Here is a 24059-nt window from a genome sequence, read left to right on the forward strand (position 1 = left end):
AATCGCCAGCATATCCCCCCCCCCACCAAAAAAAAAAAAAGCATGTAGAACTGTAGCACTGTCGTTCTGTTGTTCATCGATTTGCTCGAGTGGGCACCAGTAACGTCTCCATTGTGAGACTTGTTACTGTTTTGGGCAGATCGAATATACCATGGGGAGCTTGCCAGGCTCTGCCGTGCGGGCAGGATGCCCTTGGTAGCTTGCCGGGCTCTCCAAGAGAAACGGAGGAATTGAACCCGGGTCGGCTGCGTGCAAGGCAAATGCCCTACCTGTTGTGCTATTGCTCCAGCCCATCAAAAAAAAAAAAAAATCAGAGCTCCTTAAGAATATTAAAGGGGAGGGAGTGACTGTTTCCTTCTGAACACCACTCTAGGTCTTGCTTAGAAACGGAAGCCATGAGTGTGGTGGTGCCCCCAAGCCACCGTGATCCACTAGAGGGACCTGGGGGATCGCCTAAGTGCCCCTGCTCCTCCTCTGAGGTTTTGGGGCTCAGTGCTGCAGATGTCCACTCTTCCGCTCTCTTGGTCCCTGCCAGCTGCAGAGAAACCCACCCCAAACCCACCTTGCTCACATTGCCTTTGGAACAGTGGAGATGAAGTATCCCAATGCAGACTCCAGTCACTGGGTCCTATTAGTCAATCGCAAGAAGTTTAAAAGATCACAACACTGTTCTAAATGTGACTTAAATGTTCCTCGCCCCTCAATAAAAACCAGCCACTCAGCCCTATTTTACTTTCTCAGTTTATTTCCCTTCCACTCAGCTGCGTGTGTGCAGGCGCTGGCGCAGCCGACCCTCTCCCTGGGACTTGGCGCCGTCCCGGCCTCTTCCCGTGGACATCAAGAGAATAAGAATGAACCGGCCCTGTCGGCTGCGTGGGGTCTCCCTGGGCGGAGAGGAGGCACCCCGCCGACTGGCTGCTTCTGTTTGGAGTGACAGACTGGTATGTGGGGTTGGCACTGGGGCTCGGGGCTCCCCGGGGACGGGCGAGCACTGGAAATGTTCCATTGTGAGCACTGTGGAGGTGAAGATCAAGGTCCAGAAATGCTTCCCAGGCAGGAGGGTGTTTCATTAGCTCTGGAGTGCTTCAGGGGGAGGGGGGACGGGGGCGGGGAGCCTTGGTCGAGAAGCCCCCCGTGCCTGCCTCACTCTGGTGAGGGCAGAAGTGAGATGGAAGGAATCGGCCGTTCCTCCCGCCATGGGCATTTCTCTGAGCACCAGTGCCAGTGCACCGTGTGGCCTCGTGTGGGGGCTGCAGCCTCAGGGAGCCTGTGCACCCCGGGTCCATCCCCCTCTGCTCTGAGGGAAGGGGGAGTCTACCCTCAGAGGGAGGCCTGGCAGGGAGCCTCTTCCCAAATCCAGGCTGAACCCTGGAGTTGGGGGGCACCCCGGGCTACAGGAAAAGGCCATGGTCAGTTCCCATGCCCCTGCCAGCTTCTCCTCCCCACTGTGGCCCCTCTAGGAGGTAGGAGGAAGAGACCTCAGGCCAGAATGCCAGTCCCCCCTGCTTCCACCCTCCACCCGGGCCTTCAGGGAGAGGCTGGGAAGACACTCATGCGCTGACCAGCTGACTGCCTGGATTCCTAACAAGTCCCCTGGGCCTGCACTGTAGAGTCTTAGTGTCCCAGTCAGGGGCAGCCAAGCCCACTGGGAGCCGTGCCAGCCCAGGCTCCCAGGGGCCTTCTGGGACTGAGATGGTCAGCGCTGGGTGGCCAGCGTCCCCGGCTTGTAGACAGGGACGTCCTTGTCCCACAGGGCAGGCTGCCCCTTGATGATGTCGGCAGCCTTCTCCGCAATCATGATGGTGGGGGCGTTCAGGTTGCCACTGACCACGCTGGGCATGATGGACGCGTCCACCACCCGGAGGTTTTCTACCCCGAGGACCCTGGTCTGCGGGTCCACCACGGCGGTGGGGTCAGAGGGCTGGCCCATCTTGCAGGTACACGAGGGGTGGTAGGCGCTATCTGCCTTGGCCCGAACGAAGGCGTCAATCTCTTTGTCCGACTGGACGTGGCTGCCGGGCTGGAGCTCTGGGCCCCGGAAGGGCGCCAGAGCTTTCTGGGCAAAGATTTCTCGGGTCAGCTTCACACACTGACGGAAGTCCTTGATGTCAGCTTCTGTGGAGGAGCAGGAACACAGAAGGGAGGAGCCTGAGCTAGACGGGTCTCCGCAGGAAGCGGCTCCGGGGAAGCGGGCATGGAGCTCTATGCCATGGGGATACTTGCTCCCTCCCCAGGGGCATCAAACTGGGCCCAGGACCAGGGCAACTGCAAAGCAGCAGTCAGCCGCAGCAGCGCTCTGTGGCGTGGGTGGGAGGGGCCGTGGCTCTCTGTAAAATGAGGGTAAGAATTTGCATGCCCTGGTGCCCGGGAAAGAGCCCAGAGGGCTTTGCATGCAGGAGCCTCCTGGGGTTCCGTCCGAGGCCCCCCAGGCCCCTCCCCAGCACAGAGGGGCTGCTCCCCAGGAGAGTATATTCACAGCATGCCTCTGCCTGGCTCCTAGCACCCCGGAAGTCATTACCGGGCCAAGCGTGCTCCCGAGGACCTCACCTTGGCTGCGGTACAGAGGCCGCCCAAGAATGAGACTTCCTCTTGGGAGCTGCTCAGCACAATGGCAGGAAGGGCCTAGCGCCACGCCCCCCCCCCCCCCCCCCCAGCACACACCTCCTGGGAGACGGGGCTGGTGGTTCAGTGTAGGGTGGCTCCTGTCACCTTGGAAAAGGTGGTCCAGGAGTAAGACGTGTGGACAAATATGAGGCTGCGAAGGCATTCAGTTGAAGACCCCAGCCGGCCTGGGGGAGCACGGTGCGGGTGGGGGGCTAACAGGGGGAAGAAGGAGGGCAGAGGGGAGGGAGGTGAATTACCTGTTGACAAGTAGTTGGGCTGGATCACAGGGTGGTCTTGGGGGTTGGTGCTTCTCAGCTTGAGCCAGCCCACACTCGTGCCCCGCATGGTCCCCACGTGCACCTAAAGGACCCCAGAGGCAGCAGTGAGCTCCATCCGCCCCACACCCAGACGTTTTGCAGGGGCCCAGTTTCCTGCAGCCCCCAAGCCCCCTGCCCTGAGCTGGGTGCAGGGCACCCCTTTCTGTGCTTCACTCTACTCCTGGGTCTGCCCGGGGGAGACTCTGGGGGACAGGTGGGGGCACCCCTGCCGACAGAGGTGCTGACCTGGAGGGCAAGGCCCCGCTGCTCACCTGGTAAGCCTCCTCTTGGGTGGGTGCCCGCCCATGGTCAATCACTTGTGACGGCAGGAAATGGAACTGGATGTCCGGGTGGGAGACCCCAGGCTGGCTGCGGATGAAGCCGCCCGTCTCCAGATGCGCCGTGGCTCCGTCCCCTGAGGATGGGATGAGAGCAGAGGCAGGAGAGCAAGTCAGGGCCGGCGGCCTGGCCACGCCTGGTTCTCCCCTTGTCCTGGGCAGCTCCTCAGAGCCTGGACCAAGCCCCCCCACCCCCTTGTTCTCTTTCCCTTGGGGAACGGGTCTGCCCAGCATTGTCTGCAGCCTCGTGCAGGGGATCTGTAGACTCACCCTCTCCTGACGGCACCCTGCCAACTCACCAGGCCGCGTGGCAGTCATTACAAACCTCACGCGGGCCCCCGCCTGCTTGGGGGCCACCCCACACACACTCTGTTCCTCTCCCTCAGCACTCCAGTCAACCTAACCTTGCTACCTCATCACCCACACTCTGGCCACAAGAGCCACCACGGACTTCCACCCCTAAACCCATCTTGGATCCTACTTCTCATCGCTGCCCTCTGCCCGCTGCCCTGCAGACCCAGGTTATTTGGAGTTGGGGGGACGGCGGGGGGGGGGGGAGGAATACTCCCAGTGGTGCTGAGCTGGCAGGGATAAAACCCAGAACCTCATACCTGGCAAGGCGTGTGCTTTACCTCCTGAGCCCCATACTTGGCTGTGCGCAGGGCTTACTCCTGGCTCTGCACTCAGGGGTCACTCCTGGTGGGGTTCAGGAGTATGGGGTGCCGGGGATAGAACCAGGGTCAATTGCGTGCAAGGCCAGTGACCTAAGCTGCTGTGCTATTTCTCCAGTCATCAGTTCTGGCGTTACCCCTGCAGGGATTCCTAGTCAGACTCTACTTCCCTGCCTCCACCCACCCACCTCTGCCTCTGCTTCCTCTTCTGCGTGCAGCTCTCCCCAGCCCACCAGTACATGACGCAAGCACTCCCGTGCCTCAGCACCCATACCCCCCACTCCTCAGAGTCCCTGCAGCCGGCTCCCCTTCACTGTACGCTTACTTGCTTTTGGTTCCGTGCCCGAATTGGAGCAAACTCTCCCCGGGGGCCTCGCGGGCACCTCTCCCCATCTAGAGCCACCCTAGCTGGGTGTGGAAGGCAGAGGCTGCACGAGCTAAAAGGATGTCAGAGCACTTTGCCAGGATGTCTGAGCACATGCTGAGCACTGGGTGCTGCCTGGGACGCTGAGCCAACACCAAGAACAGATCCCCTTTGTGTCTCATCTCCTAGTTCCTTGGACCCTAGACGAGAGCCAGTACCAGGCTGATCCAGCCCTGTGAGCAGAAGCAACCCCGAGGCCCTAGGGAGTCTCATGCCAGAGACAGTTCTGTGCAAGCACGTCTAGTCCTCACACCTGCCCACCAGGCAGGAACTGAGTGTCCCCATTTTACAGATATGGAAGACCGAGGCTCAGAGAGCTCAGCTCTGAACTGGCTACCTACAGCAGGATCCTGCTGGGCCCCCAAGGAAGGTGGCTGTGTGGCCCTCAGCCCCACTCTTGCCAAGACTGCAGATGAACACACCCACCTGTGAACTTCCAGAGCCACTCCAGCCCGATCCGGACCTTGTTCAGAGGCTTCTGTGCCGAGTGCAGGGTGATGGGCTGGGTGCAGGCCTGCTGGACATAGATCTCCAGGTGGTCCTGCAGGTTCTGGCCAACTCCTGAAAGGGCAGGGAGTGGCTAAGAAACCTCACCATGATAGAGGGCCCTGGGGACCCTCTCAACATCCCCCTGCCCCCAGTTGTGCAAACTTCTCCAGACCAGCATTGGCTTGTTCCTCTGGCCTCAGCTTCAGAACCATCTCCCCGGGCCACCACTCACAGCCAGGCCTGGTCTCAGAGGGCTTAGACACCATGAGCACTGCCCTTACCCAGCTGGCAACGCACCCTCCACCCTGCAAGATGGCACGCCTGGCTCCTAGAGCCCGGGCTGAAGAGAGCTGGTGGGCTGGGAAACAGTCAGTCCCCCAGCACAGACAGGATGGGGACACGGGCACCCCATATCCACCATCCAGGGCAGGTCATGCTCGGGATCTAGCCCCACACACAACACGCCTCAGAGGATGCCCCTAGGTCCAAGCGCCCGGGCTTTTGGCTGAGAAGGAGGGCCGGGTCCTGAACGGTATCAGAGATGGTTAAGACTTTAGACTTTAGACTTGGGAGAATTCTCCATATGCCAGCTAGGCTCTGGCAGCAGTGGTGTCCTAAAAGGGGAACTCTGATGGCCTGGACTCCCCCATCCACAGCGTTGCCCCGGGACCAGCGGCTGCTGAGTGGGGAGACATGGCCATGGGTGTACCCCCTGCTCCCAGAGAGACAGGCCAGGGGAGCGGGGGAAGCCATGCAAAGACCCAGAGGTTGAAGCATCCAGCGGGTGCGGCTGGCCTCGGGGCTCAGGGGAATGTCAGGACAGCTGGAGCCGGCTGCTGGGCTTGGCAGAGCTGGGCTCTGAGCTCACCGGGGAGGTGGCACACGACGGGGAGGCCCAGCTTCTTGAGGTCATCCGCGTTGCCCACACCGGAGAGCATGAGCAGCTGCGGGGAGTTGATGGCGCCGCCGCTCAGAATCACCTCCTGGCTGGCGTAAGCCTGGAAGCAGGAGGAGACCATGCAGGTGATCTTTCCTTGTCCCCCCCCCCACACACACACCCCTCCTGCAGCCAGACGGATCCCCCAGAAAGTGGCCTCCTCTGACACTTCCAAATAGTGCGTGGGCGTCTCGCCATGAGCGAGGATGAGGGGGCCTGCGATGTTCCCTGCCATGCGGCCTTGACTTGGAAACACCAGGGGAAGTGGCACCGGGCTGGGGCTGTGAGACAAAATCCAGGGAGGAGACGCACCCGGGGAACCGAAGTTTAAAGGTGGTGCGGGGGCCCTGTGCGGGGAAGCATGGCACTGTGGTAGGTGAAGCCTCTAGTCTACACCATCCCAGCTCAGAAGCGGTGGAGTGGCAACCCTGGGGGTGCTCTGAGGCCCGGGAGTGAAGGCCCTGCACTCGAGGGCACCGGGGGTCTGTGCATGCGTCTACACTGTGGTCTTCCTCGCCAACTCCTGCGGGGGGGCCCTGGGGACAATCAGACCCTGCCACCGACCTGGGGGTTGTCCCGGTGTACTGGTGGGTGAGGCCACGCCTCCTGCCGCCCTGTCCCCCGTGGGGGTGCTCACCTTGTGGCTCTGGCCGTCCTGGACATACTCCACGCCCACGGCGCGGGTGCCTTCGAACAGCACCCTTCTCACCCAGGCCCTGGCCTCGGCCCTGAGGTTGGGGCGGCTCAGAGCCGGGTGTAGGTACGCACAGGCTGCGCTCCAGCGTTTGCCTGCAAATAGAGGAAGGAGATGCAGTGCCGCCTCGTCTCTGGTCTCTGAGGCAGGCAGAAGGTGGGGGAGCTGGAGGAGACTCACGTTCGTCCTCTGAGCAGCGCAAGCTCCACTCTTAAGGCAACACGGAGTCCTAAAGACTTTGCCTAGTGACATTCCCTTGCCGAGGGCTCTGTCTGCAGGCAGAAGGACATCCCTCCAGCTGGGGACAGCAGGTGCAAGCCCTGGCCCGGCTGCTGCCCTGTGGCTGTCAGCCCCGCCCTCTGCTGCTGTTCTGTGCCACAGTTTCCCCACCTGCAGGCCCCTGGAGGACCTGGGCACTTTGGCAAGACAGCTGACTCTCCACTAGTTATAGCCGAGGGGCCAGGCAGGGGTTTCCAAAGCCATGAGATGCTAAGTCATTTCTCACTGGCTTTGGTGTGCAATGTGGCGGCTCTGGTGGGTACTGCGTGTCACATCCCTTCACCTTCCTTGATGGGAACAGAGGGGGTGGGCTAGAATAAAGAATAGGGGCTTGTAGGGGTTTTACTGGGGGTTCTTTTTTTCCCCTGAATTTATTCTTTGGCCACTACCCAGCAGTGCTCAGGGATCACTCCTGGTGGGCTCCACCCAGGGGTGGAAGGGGGTGCCAGGAGTCAAACCAGGCTGGCCACATGCAAGGCAAACACTGGACCCACCATCCTATTTCGCGAGCCCCAGAATAGGGTGTTTTTGTTTTGTTTTGTTTTTTTAATATAGGGGTCTCTCAGGTTGTTCTGGGAAGGGGGGGCCGTGGTTCATACAGTGACTGGAATAGAATTCAGGGCCTCCTGGATGCATGACTCACCAGGTAAACTCATGCCTTGCATGTGAGAAGTCCTAATATAGAACCCCATCACCATCACACCCACACACACCCACACACACTCCCCCCGCCCACGGCTCCCAAAGGAAGAAGGGGCCAGGGGTTGAGAGTATGAGGCACTGTCCACTACCTTTGTGGATAGTCATGTCCATCCAGCCAAAGCCTTCCTGCTGGAAGCCGTTCATGTCTTCGGTGAAGGGGTAGCCGGCTTGCTGTGCCGCCTCCAGGAAGGCCCGGTGCAGAGGGTGGTTGGTCCGGCCCCGGGACACGTGCAGGGGGCCGTGGCCGCCACGGTACGTGTCGGCGCCCAGCTCATGGGCCTGTGCCCTCCGGAAGTAGGGCAGGCAGTGACCGTAGTCCCAGCCGTCGGCGCCCTCCCGCTGCCAGCGCTCATAGTCCTCAGCGTGCCCACGGATATACACCATGGCATTGAGGGACGAGGAGCCGCCCCACACCCGGCCCCGAGGCCAGTACATCACGCGGCCATCCATGCCGGCCTGCGGCTCCGTGTGGTAGCACCAGTTGTACTTGTCATCGCACAGGTTGGACACGAGGGCCGCAGGCATGTGGATCTTCCATAGGAGCCGCTTGCTCCCGGCATACGTGTCCTTGGGCCCAGCCTCCAGCAGCAGCACACGCTTGTCGGGGTCCTCCGTGAGCCGGTTGGCCAGCACGCAGCCCGCCGAGCCTGCGCCCACCACCACGTAGTTGTACTCGTCTCTGCTCCGGGAGACGCCGGTGGCCAGAGCGCGAGCACCCGGGAGCCACTGCTGCTGGCCCAGGGCACCCCACGCGCCCAGGCCCCCTGGCCGCCAGCTTCGCAGGATACACCACATGCTTCCGGCCGCGTCCTCCTAGGTCCACCCGAGGAAGGCGGTGAGGTACTTTCCCTGCAACAGGAAAGGGGCTTTACAAACCGTACCCCAAGGCCAGAGAGGCCAGGAAGCACGCAGACAGACCCAGTTCTGTTTTTATTGGCTTTTATTTTTTATTTTTTGGTGGCGAGGGGCACACCCAACAGTGCTCAGGGGTTACTCTTGGCTCTGCTCTGTCTCTGCACTCAGGAATTATTCCTGGTGGTGGTCTGGGGACCATAATATGGGATGCCTGCAAATAGAGTAAGGAGATGAGGTGAGATGAAGAGGGGCTCCAACCCTAGTCGGTGCATGCAAAGCAAATGCCCGACCTGCTATACTTTCACGCTGACCCTAACCAACCCCAGCTCAATCCCAGCACCACAGAGGGTCCCCCAAGCACTGACAGGAGTGCTCTCTGAGCACAGAGGCAGGAGTAAGCCCAGGAGTAAGCCCAGAGGCCCACCCCTCACTCCAAGCCCCCTCTCCCCTAAATAAAGGAAACATCTGAACTCTGTCTGCACACTGCCATCTGCCAACATGGAGGCCGCTGGGTGCTGCAGACCCAGTCTGCTCTCCAGCTCCAGGTGACAAGGAAGAGAAGCAGGTAGAGTATTAGCCCTGCTGTACCTGGGGCTGGAGCAGGAGAAAGATCTCTCCCCTAAAAGTTGGAGGGAAACCCCGAAAAATGCCTGGGTGCATATCTGGGAGGCGGGACAGGCGTCGGTGTGCAGGACAGCAGGAGGGAGAAAGGCTGTCCAGAGGGGAGAGGAAACTGCACGCTCACGCTAATTTCCCATCTGCTCGACAGGTGATGGACACTGATTCGTCTCCAACAGAGAACAGGACATCTGCCCTCAGACTGGCTGCTCCGGGGCCAGGGAGACTGACTACCAAAAGGAACTGCAGACAATGGGAGCAAAAGACTGGACATGTAAAGAGTTCAGCACTCTTGATCTGCAGGCCCGCTCTGGAGGGGTCTCCCCTCAGGAAATGGGGTCAGAGCTCCAACCTTCTGAGTCTGTGAATGCTGGGGTCATAGCACAGAAGAGCTGACAGCCTTTTAAAGTCCAGGAACAAACCCTCAGATACATGGACAGTGAACTTATAGCAAAGCAACCGAAAGCATAAAAAAGGAGAGAGATAAGTCTCTTCAATAAAGACTGTTAGGAAAATTGGATAACCACATTAAAAAAAAAAACTGAAATTGGGCAGCTGTTGCCACATTATGCACAAATGCTAACTCAAAATGGATTAATGACTTAGACCCAACTCCATGAAATACATAGAAGAAAATATAGCCAAACACTCCATCATACTGGCTTCAGTGGTGTCTTAGGTGATTTGATTTCATTGACAAGGAAAGTAAAAGCAAAATTAAATGGATTAAAACAAGCTGAAAAGCTTCATCACAGTAAAAAAATACAGCTAAAATTATTAAAAGTAGGATAATAAAATATACCCTATTGAGTGAGAGAAAAATTTCATAATATTCATCTGACAAAGTGCTAATATCCAAGATATATAAAGATATACTCACAAACCTTAACATCCAAAATCATTTAACAAATGGATCAAAGAGCCAGCCACTTCTTCAGAAAACACACAGAGATGGCAAACACACATATGAATACCTGAAGATCCCGTGTATCACAGAGATACAAGTTTGGAAACAACCCAAGGACAGATGAGTGGATAAAGAAACTGTGGTATATCTACACAACGGAATACTACTATTAGAAAAGATGAAATCTTGCCATTTGCTACAATATGGATGGAACTAGAGGGATTCATGCTAAGCAAATGAAGCCAGAAGGAGAATGACAAACATCAGATCTCACTCATGTGGTGTGGTATGTAGAAAAATAAGAATCGACAAAACTCAATAAGATCAAATCTGGTCCTCATCTCATCACAGAATTGAGATTACCAAAGAAAGTGGGAAAACACGCCCCACAGGGTCCAGATGACTGTGGTCTTTGGTGGTCGGTATGGCGTGAAAACAGTGTAGTCCTAAAACAAACATTCACATTCTCGTAAACAAAAGTTACCTTGATTTTTTAAAAATAGAAAAATAATAGTGGCTAACATTTTGAACGGGTAATTTAACAACCAAAAGACCAACAGGGCTGAGGAGATGGTTCAAAGAGCTCGAGTATCTGTTTAGCATGCAGGGGTGCTGTGGTTCCATTGCAGGCACCATCTGGTCCCCAGAACTTCTAGGAGTGACTCTGAGCATCACCAGGTGTGGCCTCCTCAGAACCAACCAAAAAAGATAAGCATACAGCGTTGTATGGAAATAATTTTCCTGTATATAGCAGAGGATATTAGCTAAATATTCAGCTGAAACTGAGTAGACACTTAGTAGAAATTGTCCAAATTGAAATACAAGAAGAGTGAAAGAGGGAGAAAGAATGACTCTGAAGGTATCACACAAAACTAAACCATGTAATGATTATGGGAGTCCTGGAAGAAAGGGGACGAGAAGAGGTAGAGGAAGAGAACAGGGAGAGAGTTGGGGGAAGGAACATATCTGAAGTGAGACTATTAAGTTAACACAGGATAAAGACAAAAAACATAGGTATATCAAAATCCAACTTCTGAGATTCCAAGACACATAAAATGAAGACAGTCACTTCAGATGCCTGAAATAGGGCTGGGGGTGTGGCCCAAATGGTAGAGCCTGGGCCTCGGGGGCCTCACGCATGCTCCGCCCTGCATTCAATCCCTGACACTGAGCACTGAAAATGAACATATACAGAGGGGAAGGCAAGTCTTCCATCAGAAAACAACCCAGAAGATGATGAAATACAACTTTAAAGTCTTCAGATCAGGGCTTGACAAACGAGCACTAAGTCTAGAAATCTCTGAACATTGTGAATATGTCTTCCAAAAACACGAGAAATGAGGACATCTTCAGGGAAACAAAATATGAGAGAATCTGCCTGTTAGAGGCAGCTCTAGGCAAAAGGACCAGGATAACAGAGAGAAACCTCAACCCATGCAAAGATGTGAAAAATGGAAATGCTGAACCTTGTGGATAAATTTATTTCTTAAGGTCTTCTCTAACAAATATGGAAGTTGAAAAACAAAAACAAATGCCGGGACCCAGGGAGAGCTCAGTGGTAGAGTGCCTGTCTAGAGCAGAGTGTCTCTCTTGTACATGTGAGACAGCACTGACCCACATATGCCCAATGCCACCTGGCAGCTCGGCCCTTGGGAATTTCAGGGACCACACAAAGTGCCATCTTCAGCATACTGCAACCAAGCATGAGTGACCTCCTGCCATCACAATGATAAAAGAAGTGGGTTTGGAGATAGTTCAGGAGTTAAGGCACTTGTCTTGCTGGCATCTGGCCCCAGTTCAATCCCCAGCACCATATGGTTACCGCCCCCTCTCCCCGCAATAACTTCTGAGTGCAGCCCTCAAGACCCCCAAAGCATTGCAGGCCTGAACAGCATCACATATTCAGACCCTCACATGAACCATGGGCACAGTTAGCCAAGCAGAGGGTACCAACAAAACAAAACAATACAAGGGGTGGTGGCGGGGGGGGGGGGCGAGAGGGGGAGGGAGATGGGGAGGTTGATGTGAATAAAATAAATCTATTTGACTTGGTAAGTGAATTTATCAAGGTCATAGACTACAAAGTCAACTAGAGAGGCCAGTGCTGTGTGTGTGCAGGAGCACCAGGAGTGAGCAGTGTCAGGTGGGGCCCAAATCTCCCACCTCCAGCCCCCCCAAAATCACTCTGTATGGGTGAGAATGGTGGTACAGTAGGTAGGACACTTTTCCTATATGCAGCTAAACAGACAGGAGTAAGCCCAAGCACTATTGGGAGTGGACTCTTATACCCACACCCCAAAATAAAAGTCAATTGTAGTTTCACATACTATAAATAAAGAACAGGATTTTAACATAAGAAATGTAATAACATACTTAAGACCAGTATTTTTTTTCCAGCCCTTTGGGTCACACCTGGTGATGCTCAGGAGTTGCTCCTGACTCTGCACTCAGGAATTACTCCTGGTGGTGCCTGGGGGACGATATGGGATGTTGGGGATCAAACTCCGCCCCCGAGACCAGTTTTGATGTTCTGCAGCTTTCAATTCCACACCTCCTTGTTTCAGACAAGTCAATTAGAAATCTGGCATTTCTGTCCTTACTGTCAGTGGGAAAGTTCGAATCAATCAACTCCAACCCACAACAGAAATCTTCACCTTAGCACCTCTACTCTCTACCCCCCCAACCATCACAGCAACGGGGACTCCTCAGCAACTCTTATACTCAAGCTGTCCGGGGACTGTTTGCATGCCTGCCCTGCTCTCCCCAGGAAAGCACATCATGTTAACAGTCAGCCTTTTCATAGCCTCTTAGTAAGTGTGGGTTCATCAGTATCAATATTCAATAAATTTTGAGTTGGGGAGGTGTGTGGCAATTCCAAGATAATTTCCTAAGACTATCAGGAAAGGGTCTGGGAGAAACAGTACAGCATTGCCAGGGTCACTGCTACGCACAGAGCAAACAATAGCCTCTGAGCAGTGCTGGGTGTACCCCCTGCCAAAAATAAAAAAAGAAAAATCCTGAACAAGATAGAGTTATTCTTGTGAATTCTTAAGCATTCTGCTAAAAAAGGAAAGAAACGGAATTAACATCAACACTTCTCAATTCTCCCCCAAAACCAGAAAGGGAAATTTCTGACCTCTTTTTATGAGACCAGTATTTACTCAAAAACAGATGACCCAGAGACAAGTGCTAGAAACAACAGCAATAAGCAACAAACCAATATTCCTTAGGAATACTGATGCAAAAATAAAACAAAACAAACACCAAAAAACCAACAAACTCAACAAAATACAGCATATCAAAATGATTCTAAGACATGAACAAGTTGGACTTTCTTCCATATATGAAAGAATAGTTCCCAGACCAGTTCTTGATCCTTTGGTGGTTTCTGTAGCTTGTTATGCAGAACTACTAAAGTTCCTTAGCTGCTAGAGCCAAGTAGATTGTGCCATAAGCAGAGACCAAGCTGCAGGCCCATAAGACCTTTCTGGTTCAAAGAGTGGCCCTTAACATACAAAATTCAATGTATTTAATATGCATTAATAAAATAAAACCTTATAATCATCTCCATTGATCCCCAGGAAGATTACTTGACAAAATTAAACACCCTTTCATGATTTAAAGAAAAAAACTCAGTAAATTAGAAGTAGAAAGGTAACTTCCTCAATACAATAAATGCTTTATATAAAGACCCTCAAATAATACACTAAACAGGGAAAAACTGAAATTACCCCAAAAATCAGGAACAAGAATGCCCACCTCTATTCAACATTATTCTGGAAGTTTCAGCCAGAAGTTTGTCAAAAAAAGGAAATTACAGGAATCATTATAAAAAAAATTATAAAAAAAGGAAATAAAATTATGTTTGAAGATGACATGACTAGAAAAATCCTAAAGATTAAGTATACATACACAGCGCTAAAAGCGAATTAAGCCAATCTACAAAATCAACAAACAAAAGTCATTTGCATTGCTCTGCACAAACAATCTGTGAAGAAAATTAAGGAGGCAATTCTATTTACAATAGCGTCAAAAATTTAAAATATTGAGAATAAATTTAAATGAGGAGTTGTCACACTTGACAAATACTCCTGAGAGAAGTTAAAACACATATGTGTTCTTTACCAATAATCCCAAACGTGCTGTTTTGCAGAAGTATAGAAGCCAATCCTAAAATTCATATGAGATCTCAAGTGACCCCTAGTAACCCAACAATCTTGAAATAAACAACATTGGAGGATTCAGACTTCCTGATTGCAAAACTCATTACAAGGCTCCAGTTATCAAAACTATGGGGGTGACAGAAGGAAAATATATAGATCAGTGGAATGGACCAGAGAGCCCAGAAATAATCCTGTGCAGGGATGCTCAACTGACTTTTGACAAGTGTGTTGCAACCAATGAAGGAAGGATTGTCTTTAAATAAATGGTGCAATACAATTCAAACCTGTGCATGAGACAAACATAAAGAAATCCAGGAGAGGGCCTGGGAAAGAGCAGATGCCCAATGCATGCTCCACCTGGGTTTGGGCTTATCACCACATGCTCCACCATCATTGTGCAGTACAGTCCCTGGAGCCCCAGAGTGCTGGTCATGGCCAGCACTGCAGGACTACGCAGCCCTGCATCCTCAGGCCCTTGCATTGGACCACTACCCCAGCTGGCTGAGAAACACTGGTGGAGCCTTGATGGCCCCCTGAGCACCACTTGGGAGTCCCTCCAGCCCACAAAACATTCAGGAGAAGTTTTTTCTGAGTCAGGAGGTGAACTTAGGGGCTATCCCTTGCACCTGCCACGTTTGTGTTTTAATTCTTTAACGCTTGATTCTTCACGGAGGTGACAGACGCCTGTTACTGAGTTTCACTGCATGTCTGAATAATCGATGATCATGCAAACAGACAGGCTAAGGAGACAACACAGGCACTTCACCAGGGACCACAGCCCCTTGTGAGGAGAAGGAACCAGACCCCTTCTCCCTGGGGGGGTCTTCGCTCACTCTCCTTGATCCAGCCATCTCAGGGTCCCACTTCTATGACAGCTCTGCCTCCCCCACACAGCCCATCACACCTTCCAAGAAGGTGTTCTTCAAGTGGGTGTTCTTCAAGTGCAGGATCTGGCCTCAAGGGAGGAACACTCCCGGGCCTCAGAGGAGAGCCAGATCAGGAGAGGACTGACCAGGGCATGGAAACTGGTGCAAGGAAACGCCCCCGGGTGTCTCTGCCCCACCATGAACCCCCAGTGCCCAGAATTTGCTGAAAGACAGAACAGGGAGCCCCGGGACCTGCCTACTTTCACTTCCCCTTCCTGGACCCCCACTCTCCAGCTCTAACAGACCAGGAAGCACTTTCTCCCCTGCCCCGGGAAACCCTGGCCCAAAGGGGGCTCCCACTTCAGAGAAATATTTTCTGCTGCTGAGACCCCCATGAGGGCTGCCTTCCCCGCTCCTCAGAAGGCAGGTCTTGGGCTTGGGGGTGTCCCTCAGGTCCTGGCTGTCAGCGCCACCGTGCTGGAAGGTGCAGGACCCATTGTTCATGCAACAGGGAGGAGGAAATGGAGTTCCACATTAACTCCTGGGAGCAGGGACTCCCCAACCCCAGTGCAGGACCTATTTGGGCTCCCCAAACCGTATGTGGACAGACTGACCACAAGTCAGGGAAGCGGCATTTCCCGTGCTCGGGCTGCTGGGGAACGGGGCATGGTAGGAGGCAGGGGCTCCCTAAGCACTGCTGAGCTGAGGGAGGGCAGCAGGTATGTTCCTCTGACTGGGGGCGGGGCGGGGGGCAGGGGACAGAGCGGACAGACAAGAGGATCCTACACAATGTTGAAGTGGGGGAGGGGAAAACAGTTCACCTCAGGGAGTTCATATTCCTGACCCACCCTCTCTCCTGAGACCAGCCTTGGCCTCCCGACCAAGGGCTTGTCTGTCTGTCTAACCCTTGGCTCTGAGTAGAAGAGGTGTCTACTTGCTCTGCCCCATAGGTAAGGGACAAGGCTCTCCAGCTACACTGGAGTGTAGGGTCACCGAGTCACCGAGCTAAACCTTCCATCTGTCCGAGAGCCCTGAGCTGGCCGCCGGGTGCTGAGGCACCTCTGTGTGGGAATCAAGTTCTGCAGCAGCAGGCTGACCCCGATGGCCAGAGATGAGCATGGTGGAGAGGTGACACACAGTGGGAGAAAGAACTAAGGGGCCACCACACCGGCCTGAGGCAGGTACCGGCAGGCCTTACAGCACCACAGTCCTTTGTTGCCACAAGCAATTCTTCCCTTTAAAATTCTAGCATTGAAAATGGCATCAGGCCAGAGTGATCTAGTACAGTGGGTAGGGCGCTTGCCTTGCATACAGACAACCTGGGTTTGATCCCCGGCATCCCATATGGTCTCCTGAATCTGCCAGGAGTGATTCCTGAGTTCGGAGCCAGGAGAAACCCCTGAGCACCACCAGATATGCCTCCCCACCCACACACACAAAAAAAATGTCAAGTTTAGAGTCAGGGATATAGTTTAGAAGTGCAGGAAACATACCTCTGCATGATCCTCTAAGCACTACCTGGTGAAGCTCTGCCCCTCAGTGCCCCACGATCCCACCAACACCAAGAACAAGTACCACCAGACAGCCCTAATGGCCCCAAGCGCCACCAAGTCCAAGAAAAAAACTTTAGGCCAGCACAATCAGGCAAGCAAGAGTGAGGCCCTAACCCAGGACCCCTGAGCTCTTCGTGGCCAAGATAGAAAACTTAATCATATTTTGTGATCGAATTTCTTGTATGGCATGACAAAACTGATTTCCAAGTAATTTGGAACTTGTAACCAATTGCACAAGTAGGATCATTTTTTTGTAAGTTAAATTGCAAAACAATCGTGGCCAGTATGAAATAGTTACCCGCCATTTCAGTAGTAGTCGCTGAGCATGTCTGGGTATGACACACCCTCAACCCCAATATTTTAACAACTGGTGGTACACTGTACTATGTGGAGGACATAGTACCCTTTTTTTCACCCCTAAAAAAAAAATGAACTGCTCTCTGAAGTTTCCCTTCCTAGGAAATCCAACTCCCACGGGGATATGTGATTGATAAACAAATAATTCAGACATCCCTTTCTCTTGAAAGAGCTGATCATTTGTTGCTAAGACAACAGCCAAACTCTGGGTACAGTGGCTAAGGAGGAGGGTATGGGCCAGGGCAGGCACAGGTCGAGACCTCCTTCCAGCTGACAAGAAAACCCCACAGTAGAGCCCCCAAATCTGAAACCACACCAAAGGCCAGGCATCTGTCCCCGGCTCTGGGTTTCCTGTTGACAGTGTGTGGGCGCTGACCTCTGGGGGCACCTCTGAGGTCTGCCTTCCTCGGAAACGATTCGATTCACCTTCCCCTGCTGGGGTTCCCCGGGACCCTGTGTTCTGTCGTACAGGCCCCAGCCTGGTCACCACCTTCCCTTCTAGGTGGGCTTCACCAACAAACAGACTGCAAGGTGGGGAAACATGAGAGGGGGGCTGCAGGCGAGCCTGCGAACCTGTTTGTAGAGTGGTGTGTCAGAGGCAGGGTACAAGAGGGACGTGACTACAGAGCCTGTGGTGCTGAAATATGCCCACTTCTAGGCCAGAGGGCCCCAGAGACTGTTTCCCTGCGTGTAGAGCTTGCTCATAGCCCTTGGAGCTCACTCTTTGGCCCGAAAAGTACCCACTTTTGTCCGTCCCCTAACCTGGGTCAGACTCCACAGTATCACAGGGACGAAGAGAACGCAGGGAAGCCCAGAATCTGTGAAGCACCTCACCAAAGCAACTTCATGCCCGAGAATGAAGAGCACAGCCCTCTCCTAGGGAGATCACAGCCCAGCCTGTGGACCAGCCCAGCCAACAGGCAGGAGAATTGGCCGGCATTTGTTAGCACACCCATGGGTTTTGAATGGAAGCCAGAGGCCGGACGGACCTGTGATGGGCACCCTGGCACCAGCCACAGAGCCCACATAAGGGAACTCTAGCCACTTCCTCAACAGATCCAGTGATACGCAGGAGAGAGGGGGAAGGAAATCCATCTGTGATGGAGGGGGTTTGTTATGTGTGGATCCTGTTTCGGTCCTGAGACTCCGAACACTAACTGACATTTGAGAATGTCAAGATATCACTGTTTGGGCCAGGGAGAGGGCTCAGAGGACTGGACTACACGCTCTGTATGTAGAAACCCCAGGCTTAACCACCAGCGCCATATGGTCCTCTGAAATGGGAAGAGCCCCTGAACATTGCTGGGTGTCTCCCCACAAACAAAACAAAACAAAACAAAATAAAACTCACCCTCAGCTGTGAGCATAGTCCTGCGGTTATGTTATTAAAATGACAGAAATAAAATAAGACATTTGGGTGTGCTTTGAAATAACCCCAGGAGAGGCCAAGGAATGTGGCTCAGTCGAGTACACACTTTGCATGAGAGAGGTTCCAGGTCCCACCCCCACAGCACTACAAAATGAGCAAATAGAGAAGCCCAGGCAGAGGGGGCTGGGGAAATAAAACAGGACCACTTCCGAGACGCTGCTGTGGTTTGGGGCTGTGGGCGCGGTTCAGCCATCTCTCTCAGTGACCGTCCTTGACGACAAGAGGTGGTTATGGTGTAGAGCAAGGGGAAGAAAGTAAGGCCACAGAACTGCCACCCCCACCCCGCAACACCTGTCCCCCGTGGCAGAAGCAGTTCTAAGCTAAGGGGTCTCCAAACAGCCCACAGAAGCTGGGGGTCTCCTGCCAGGAGTCAGCTATTGCTGACTTCTTCCATCAAGCACACTTGTGCCCATTTTTCAAATCTTGATTAAAAAGCACCCGGCTGGTGTGCAGTTATGTGGGGACTCCCAGCGTCTGGGCCATGCTGCCTGTGATGGTCTGGGGGAGATAAGTGTGTGTGGGTGGCGCCTGACACTGTGACCTCCCATCTGTGGAAGAAGATAATGCTTATTCACGGAGCACCATTTGCATCATCTTCTCCCATCGACCCAGGGGAGATGGAAATTGTAAAAGCCAATGACAGACCCTTCACCATAGGGCATCTGAGATGCACTTCTCTGGACAGGGGAGACCCAAACCCTCCTGCAGGGGTCCCATCAGAGACCCCAGGACAGAACTTCACTTCCCACCATAGTTGAGGCGCCAGCTCCAAGGCTCATTCAACCACACTCACTTGCTTGGGCTGCCACAGGGCCTTCAGCCACCACGGCCTGACTGTCACAGCCCCCCACTGGCAGGCAGCATGTTTTATTAGCTTTTTTTTTTTAAATGTTTTGTAACTATAGCTTAGGTAATAGCCTTATTATTTTGTAACTACAGTTTAGATAATCGGCTTAATGTGTTTTAGTCTATATTATCAATGAGCAGTTACCACACCCACCACCTTTGAAGTCCCATGACCCTCTACCTCTGTGCCTATGTACCTTCCCTCCGCTCCCCCCAGGCTTCCACTATTTATTGATTGACAGGTGCGGGTTTGTACATACTGTTACTGCCCTTAGTCGACCCCCATCTGATCCAGACCCTCCACTTATGCTGCTGGGTTCCAGCCTGCTTCCACAGCACTCCCAACCTGGCACTCTCAGGTCTACCAAAAAGTGCTCATGGGTTATTTATTTACTGTAGCTGTAGAAGTTACCAGCACGATGGTGAATAGTTAGGCTGTTTTTTTATGAACACAGAAAACAGCCTGTTTTGTGAAGTTACTGCTAAACTCTTCACTCTAATGCAGAGTCCTAAGACGGTAAGAACAGTGGCTTTAAACAATTGCACTGCAGTGGCTTGGAGAGAGCTTAGGTGGTGAAGCAATGCCGAGCAGGTACGAGTCCTGAGTTTAATCCCCGGCACCACATGGCTTCCCTACCAAGCACTGTCAGGTGTAGCCCAGGTGGCCTCTGAGAAGCACCAGGTGTGGCCCTGTACATCCAGCACTCCTGGGAATGGTCCTGATCTTCCAGGCTTGCACCACTAGGTGTGGCCCCTATAAAACAAAAATCAAACTTCCACTGTCTCTCTATGGCAGCTGTAAAAGACTATCCGTGAACTTACAGCTCAGAGATAAGTCAGAAACCCAAAGAGATCAGCCATCACCTGGCTCCTGCACCTCTGAAACAGGACTGGTGTCCGCATGGTATTAGAACACCCACCCATTTGAACATAGACCATAAACTCACTGTATTTGGTCCTCTTCACCGAGGTTCCACATTCAAGATCCACCGCTTTTGAAAAAATAGTGAAAGCTGTTGGGAGTCCTAATCTTTGAATTGATGGCTTAACAACTCTGAGCCTCAGTTTCCTCACTTATCAGATGGGCACAGAAGCGCTTATTTCATAGGGTAGTTAGGCAGGTAAGAGGAGAAAAGGGCAAAACGTTCTTCCCAGAAAGCTGGCGGTGGTCTGCCCGTCTTTCTGGCACGGCTGAGCTCTGCTCTGGAATTCCCCACTGCACAGCCTCCCCAACCATCCTCCTCTCCCTCCATAAAGTGCAGAGTAAAGCTGAAACTCTGACCAATAATAACAGATTAGAACATCGTTGATCAAAACCCAGGTCACTGGTTCCAGAAAGGCCAAAAATTTAATTCTTAGCACTGACCCACAGACCACATGTGATCTCCAACACCGCAACTAGCACAATCCCTGAACACTGTAGGAATGAGAGGAACAGCACAGGGGAGCAAAGGGAAATGAACCATCCCAGCTACCTGTGCATGCAAAGTGCACTGCACTCCCCGCCATGGTCTGCAGTTCCCCCTCTTCAGGCTAAAGGGGCCGACCCCTCACCTCTTCACAGGGCTTGGGGAGGCCACAGCATCTGCCTCCTCTGTGTTCCAGACCTTCTTTGTAACCCAGAGGGGATAATGTGGAAACCGACTCAAGGCCACACAGGTTGGACTTAGGGTTTCACCCAGGGTCAGGTTGGGGCAGAGTTAGCACTGTGACCCCCCCATCCGTGGCCTTGCCTGGGCAGCCTCTCCTCCGTGGAGAAAGAAACGTTCCATTTGTGTGTGCTGAAACTGCGAAGAGCAATCCCAGAGCGTGAGTTCAGGGCTCCTGGCTTAGAGCAGGCACCAACCAGGGCTCTGCAAAGCTCAATCCACCAGAGAGGAACATGGGCCAGGGGAGCCACGAGGGCAGGGGTGCTCCCCTCAGGCCCCTCTGCCTGCGCGGGCAGGCTGCTGGTTCTGGGAGGCGGCCAGAAACAGCCAACTCTTCATGAGACAATGAGTCCACTGTCAACTGACTGGAGCTTTGATTAATATTTGCAAAAGGAACCAAGTGGAAAATTCCACCTGTGTGGGTGGAGGCTGGGCCCAGGACATGTCAACAACCCTGGTGGCCTTGTCCTCTTGGGGATGGATCAGCAGTTGAAACAAAGGTCTGGCCGATAACAGTGATAGAACCTGAGATGTCACTGCGCACCCGGGTCCAAAGGAGTTTCCTTATTTGGGGCAGAAAGATAGTTGGGGTTTTATTGTCCTGCCTTCCCTGCCCCGAAATTTATACAGCACCTTTGAATCCTTCATACACTTTTGTCCCACCTCTGCAAAATCTCCCGAACAGCACTGCCAAGTCTGACAGTTTCAGAAAAATGAGGCCCTGAGAGGCTCCAAGCTGCTGGCAGGTGAGCAGCTCTAGCCAGGTGGTCAAAACCCCATCTGGTGGGGGTGAGGAGAGGGAGAGCCTGGTTCAGGGTCCGTGGGTAGTGGATATTTCCAGACCTGACTTTCCTCCTAGAAAGAAGAGGGGACACCCAGATCCAGTCCCCTGGATGGGCAGGCTTGCCGCTGGCTTTGGAGGGAGCATTCATTCATGTATTCATTCATTCAGGCAGTTAACATGCCTTTGACACACCCAGTTATATAATCACACCGCCCAGCATCTCTCGGAAATGAATGGGCAAATCTGTGCCCACGGTGAGGGTATCTCAAAGCTTACTATTCTCACACACATGAGCCCTCTCCTCTGCCACAGTCACCAGCCTGCCTCAGCTGCCCCACTTAATGGAACGGGAAACTAAGAGCCGGATGAGTGCAGTGATTTGTCAGAGGGCAGACAGAGGGTGAGCGGAGGGCTCCCTGCTGCAGTCCACCTGCAAGGAGGCATCCTAACTCAGTCAGTCAGCCTCATAAACAGGGGCCCGCAGCACCATCTCCTTCCCCCTAGTCCCCATCAAGAAACCCCGGTGGGTTAGGAAACTCTGCAGCATTCTTGATTCTGAGCCACCTGTGGGTATCACTGCCGTCCCCAAAGTCCTGGAGGGCCACAGCCAAGCAGTACCATCTCTGTGCCATGCCCCCTGCCCAGGACCCTTTCAAGGTCTCATTCAACACCTGCTGCTGTCTCCCCTCCTCCTGCTTCCTGTCCCCTGCAGACCCCTGCTTTGCCTCCCCTCCTCCTGCACTAAGACCTACCTCTCTTCCTCTCTGCTTCCTCCCCCGGACAAAAAACAAAAAGCTTCCTGATTCGCCTGAAACCAAAGCCATCGACATCTCAAAAACCACCCCCTCTTGCCACGGTACTCTAACTGCCACCCCAAGTCAGGACCCGATCAAGGAAGGTGCCCCACCCATCTGAGTCTGGGGGGCTTGCCTCTCCTCCCTGTCTTCACCTCCTCAGCCCAATCCCCCACCCCCTGCAACAACCCCTCTGGAAATAACCGAGGCATCAATCCCGTCTCCTGGTCCAGTTCTACCTCCCCAGCTGTCCCCTCACCTTCTCAGGCCCCTGCTTGGCCACAGCTGGGAGGGCAGCAGGCTCAGCCCAGGGTCACGCAGGGTCTCACCTAATCGGGCAGAGGACAAGAGGACGCCTTTCAGTGAGCAGCTGTCTCCTCGCGGTGAACCAGGGACTGGCCCTGTTCCTTTACTGAAGCAGAAAACTGGCCACCACCCACACGGCAGCCCAGGACCATGAGACAAAGTTCATGCTCTCCAGCTGCCAGGCCAGGCTTGCTGCATGTGCACTTCTGCTGCAGGGCGGAACGTGCCCTTGGACATTCTTCACTCAAGAAGATGCACGCAGCACCTGGGTGCATCCCAACACCTTTCCCCACCAGAACTGGCACCACCCCCTTTTAGGCTTGCTGAGAAGGTGAGGGGAGGGGGGCAATTAGAACCGGAAGCTAATTCAGGAATCCGTCCCTGGGCTCCAAGCAATCAGGGAAACCGAAAAGGGGACCAGACTAGGTGAGGCACTAACTTACCCTCACCAGAGCAGTTCCCCTCCTGGTTTCCCCGCAACCAGTCCTATTCTTTGGAAAGGGCACCTGCAACCCGCCCACTGATGGGGTTGAGGCCCACTGCTGGAGGTCCACGTCTGACGGTGGCAGGCAAGTGGGGCCTGGCACGCACGCACGCACGCACACACACGCACACACAGCAGAACACTACCTGGGGCCAGCAGCCTAGTCCATCCCGACTGCAGGTGGCTCGCCCCACCTCTGTCCTTTGCAAACGGAGGGGCCGAAGCTGCCACGTTCCCGCACCCTGGAACCCCTGGAGTTAATCTACTCCGTCTTCTGTCTTCCCCTCAGTTCACTGTGTCTGGAAGGCTGGTTGGGGGCCTGCGAATTGCTAGCGAGGGCTTCTTAAATGAAGACCACCCCCCGGACCCCCGGCTGCGCAGGACTTGACTCGCGGGTTTCAGGGAAGTTGCGGGCACCGTGAGACCTGAGCGCCCCAGCTCCCACCCGCGGGCGCGGCGTTCGCTTCCGCCTGGGGAGCCCCAGCGCAGCGCCAGCCTTTGGGAGGAAACACTGTGACCAGAAAAGTCCGGGGAGGAGCTCGGGCCGCGCTGCACGCAGACTCAGCTCCCGCCGAGAAGCAACTCCCTGCAAAGGGGGTCCCGGGGCGAGGGGGACGCCTGCTGCCCGCTTTCCACCGGGCGGTTGCGGAAAGTGGGGAGGGGGCCGTCTTGGTGTCCCGTCTAAGTCCTGCCGTCGCCCCACCTCCCCCCGCCCAAAACTCAAGCCCCGGAGCGCCGGGAATGCGGCCAACAGCGTGCGGATCGGAGCGCCCCCCACGACCCCCCTCACTCACCCCTGCCAGCTCGGCCCGTGTGCCGACTGGCGGGCGGCGGCGGCCCCGGAGCGCAGACCCAAGGCGGAGCGGGGCGCGCGGGCGGAGCTGCGGCCCGGCCCCCGGCCCGTCACACTTTAACCGGCAACGCCGGCGCACCGCGCGAGACGAGGATTCCGCGGGCGGGGGGCGCGGGGGCCAGGGCCCAGCAGGGTCACCG

At 54.2% G+C, this 24059-nt stretch overlaps 1 protein-coding gene across 4 annotated transcripts; it reads right to left on the reverse strand.

The window, feature by feature from the left end:
• Positions 1 to 723: 723 nt before the first annotated feature.
• Positions 724 to 23980, reverse strand: CHDH (choline dehydrogenase). Of its 4 annotated transcripts, none has more exons than XM_055134066.1 (9): positions 23861 to 23957; positions 22536 to 22605; positions 7545 to 8304; positions 6418 to 6569; positions 5712 to 5841; positions 4781 to 4915; positions 3194 to 3336; positions 2862 to 2964; positions 724 to 2115 (listed from the first exon to the last, which is right to left on the reverse strand). In XM_055134066.1, the coding sequence occupies exons 3-9, from the start codon at positions 8248 to 8250 to the stop codon at positions 1697 to 1699; spliced, it is 1788 nt and encodes a 595-aa protein (XP_054990041.1). In that variant the 5' UTR covers positions 8251 to 8304; positions 22536 to 22605; positions 23861 to 23957; the 3' UTR covers positions 724 to 1696. The 4 variants fall into 4 exon arrangements, with proteins under 4 accessions (XP_054990041.1, XP_054990042.1, XP_004615220.2 ...); XM_055134067.1 differs by lacking the exon at positions 23861 to 23957 and adding an exon at positions 23213 to 23823; XM_004615163.2 differs by lacking the exon at positions 22536 to 22605 and having other exon boundaries at positions 23861 to 23980.
• Between the last annotated feature and the right edge of the window lie 79 nt (positions 23981 to 24059).

Source organism: Sorex araneus, chromosome 4 (genome assembly GCF_027595985.1).
Source record: "Sorex araneus isolate mSorAra2 chromosome 4, mSorAra2.pri, whole genome shotgun sequence".
Taxonomy (NCBI): domain Eukaryota; kingdom Metazoa; phylum Chordata; class Mammalia; order Eulipotyphla; family Soricidae; genus Sorex; species Sorex araneus.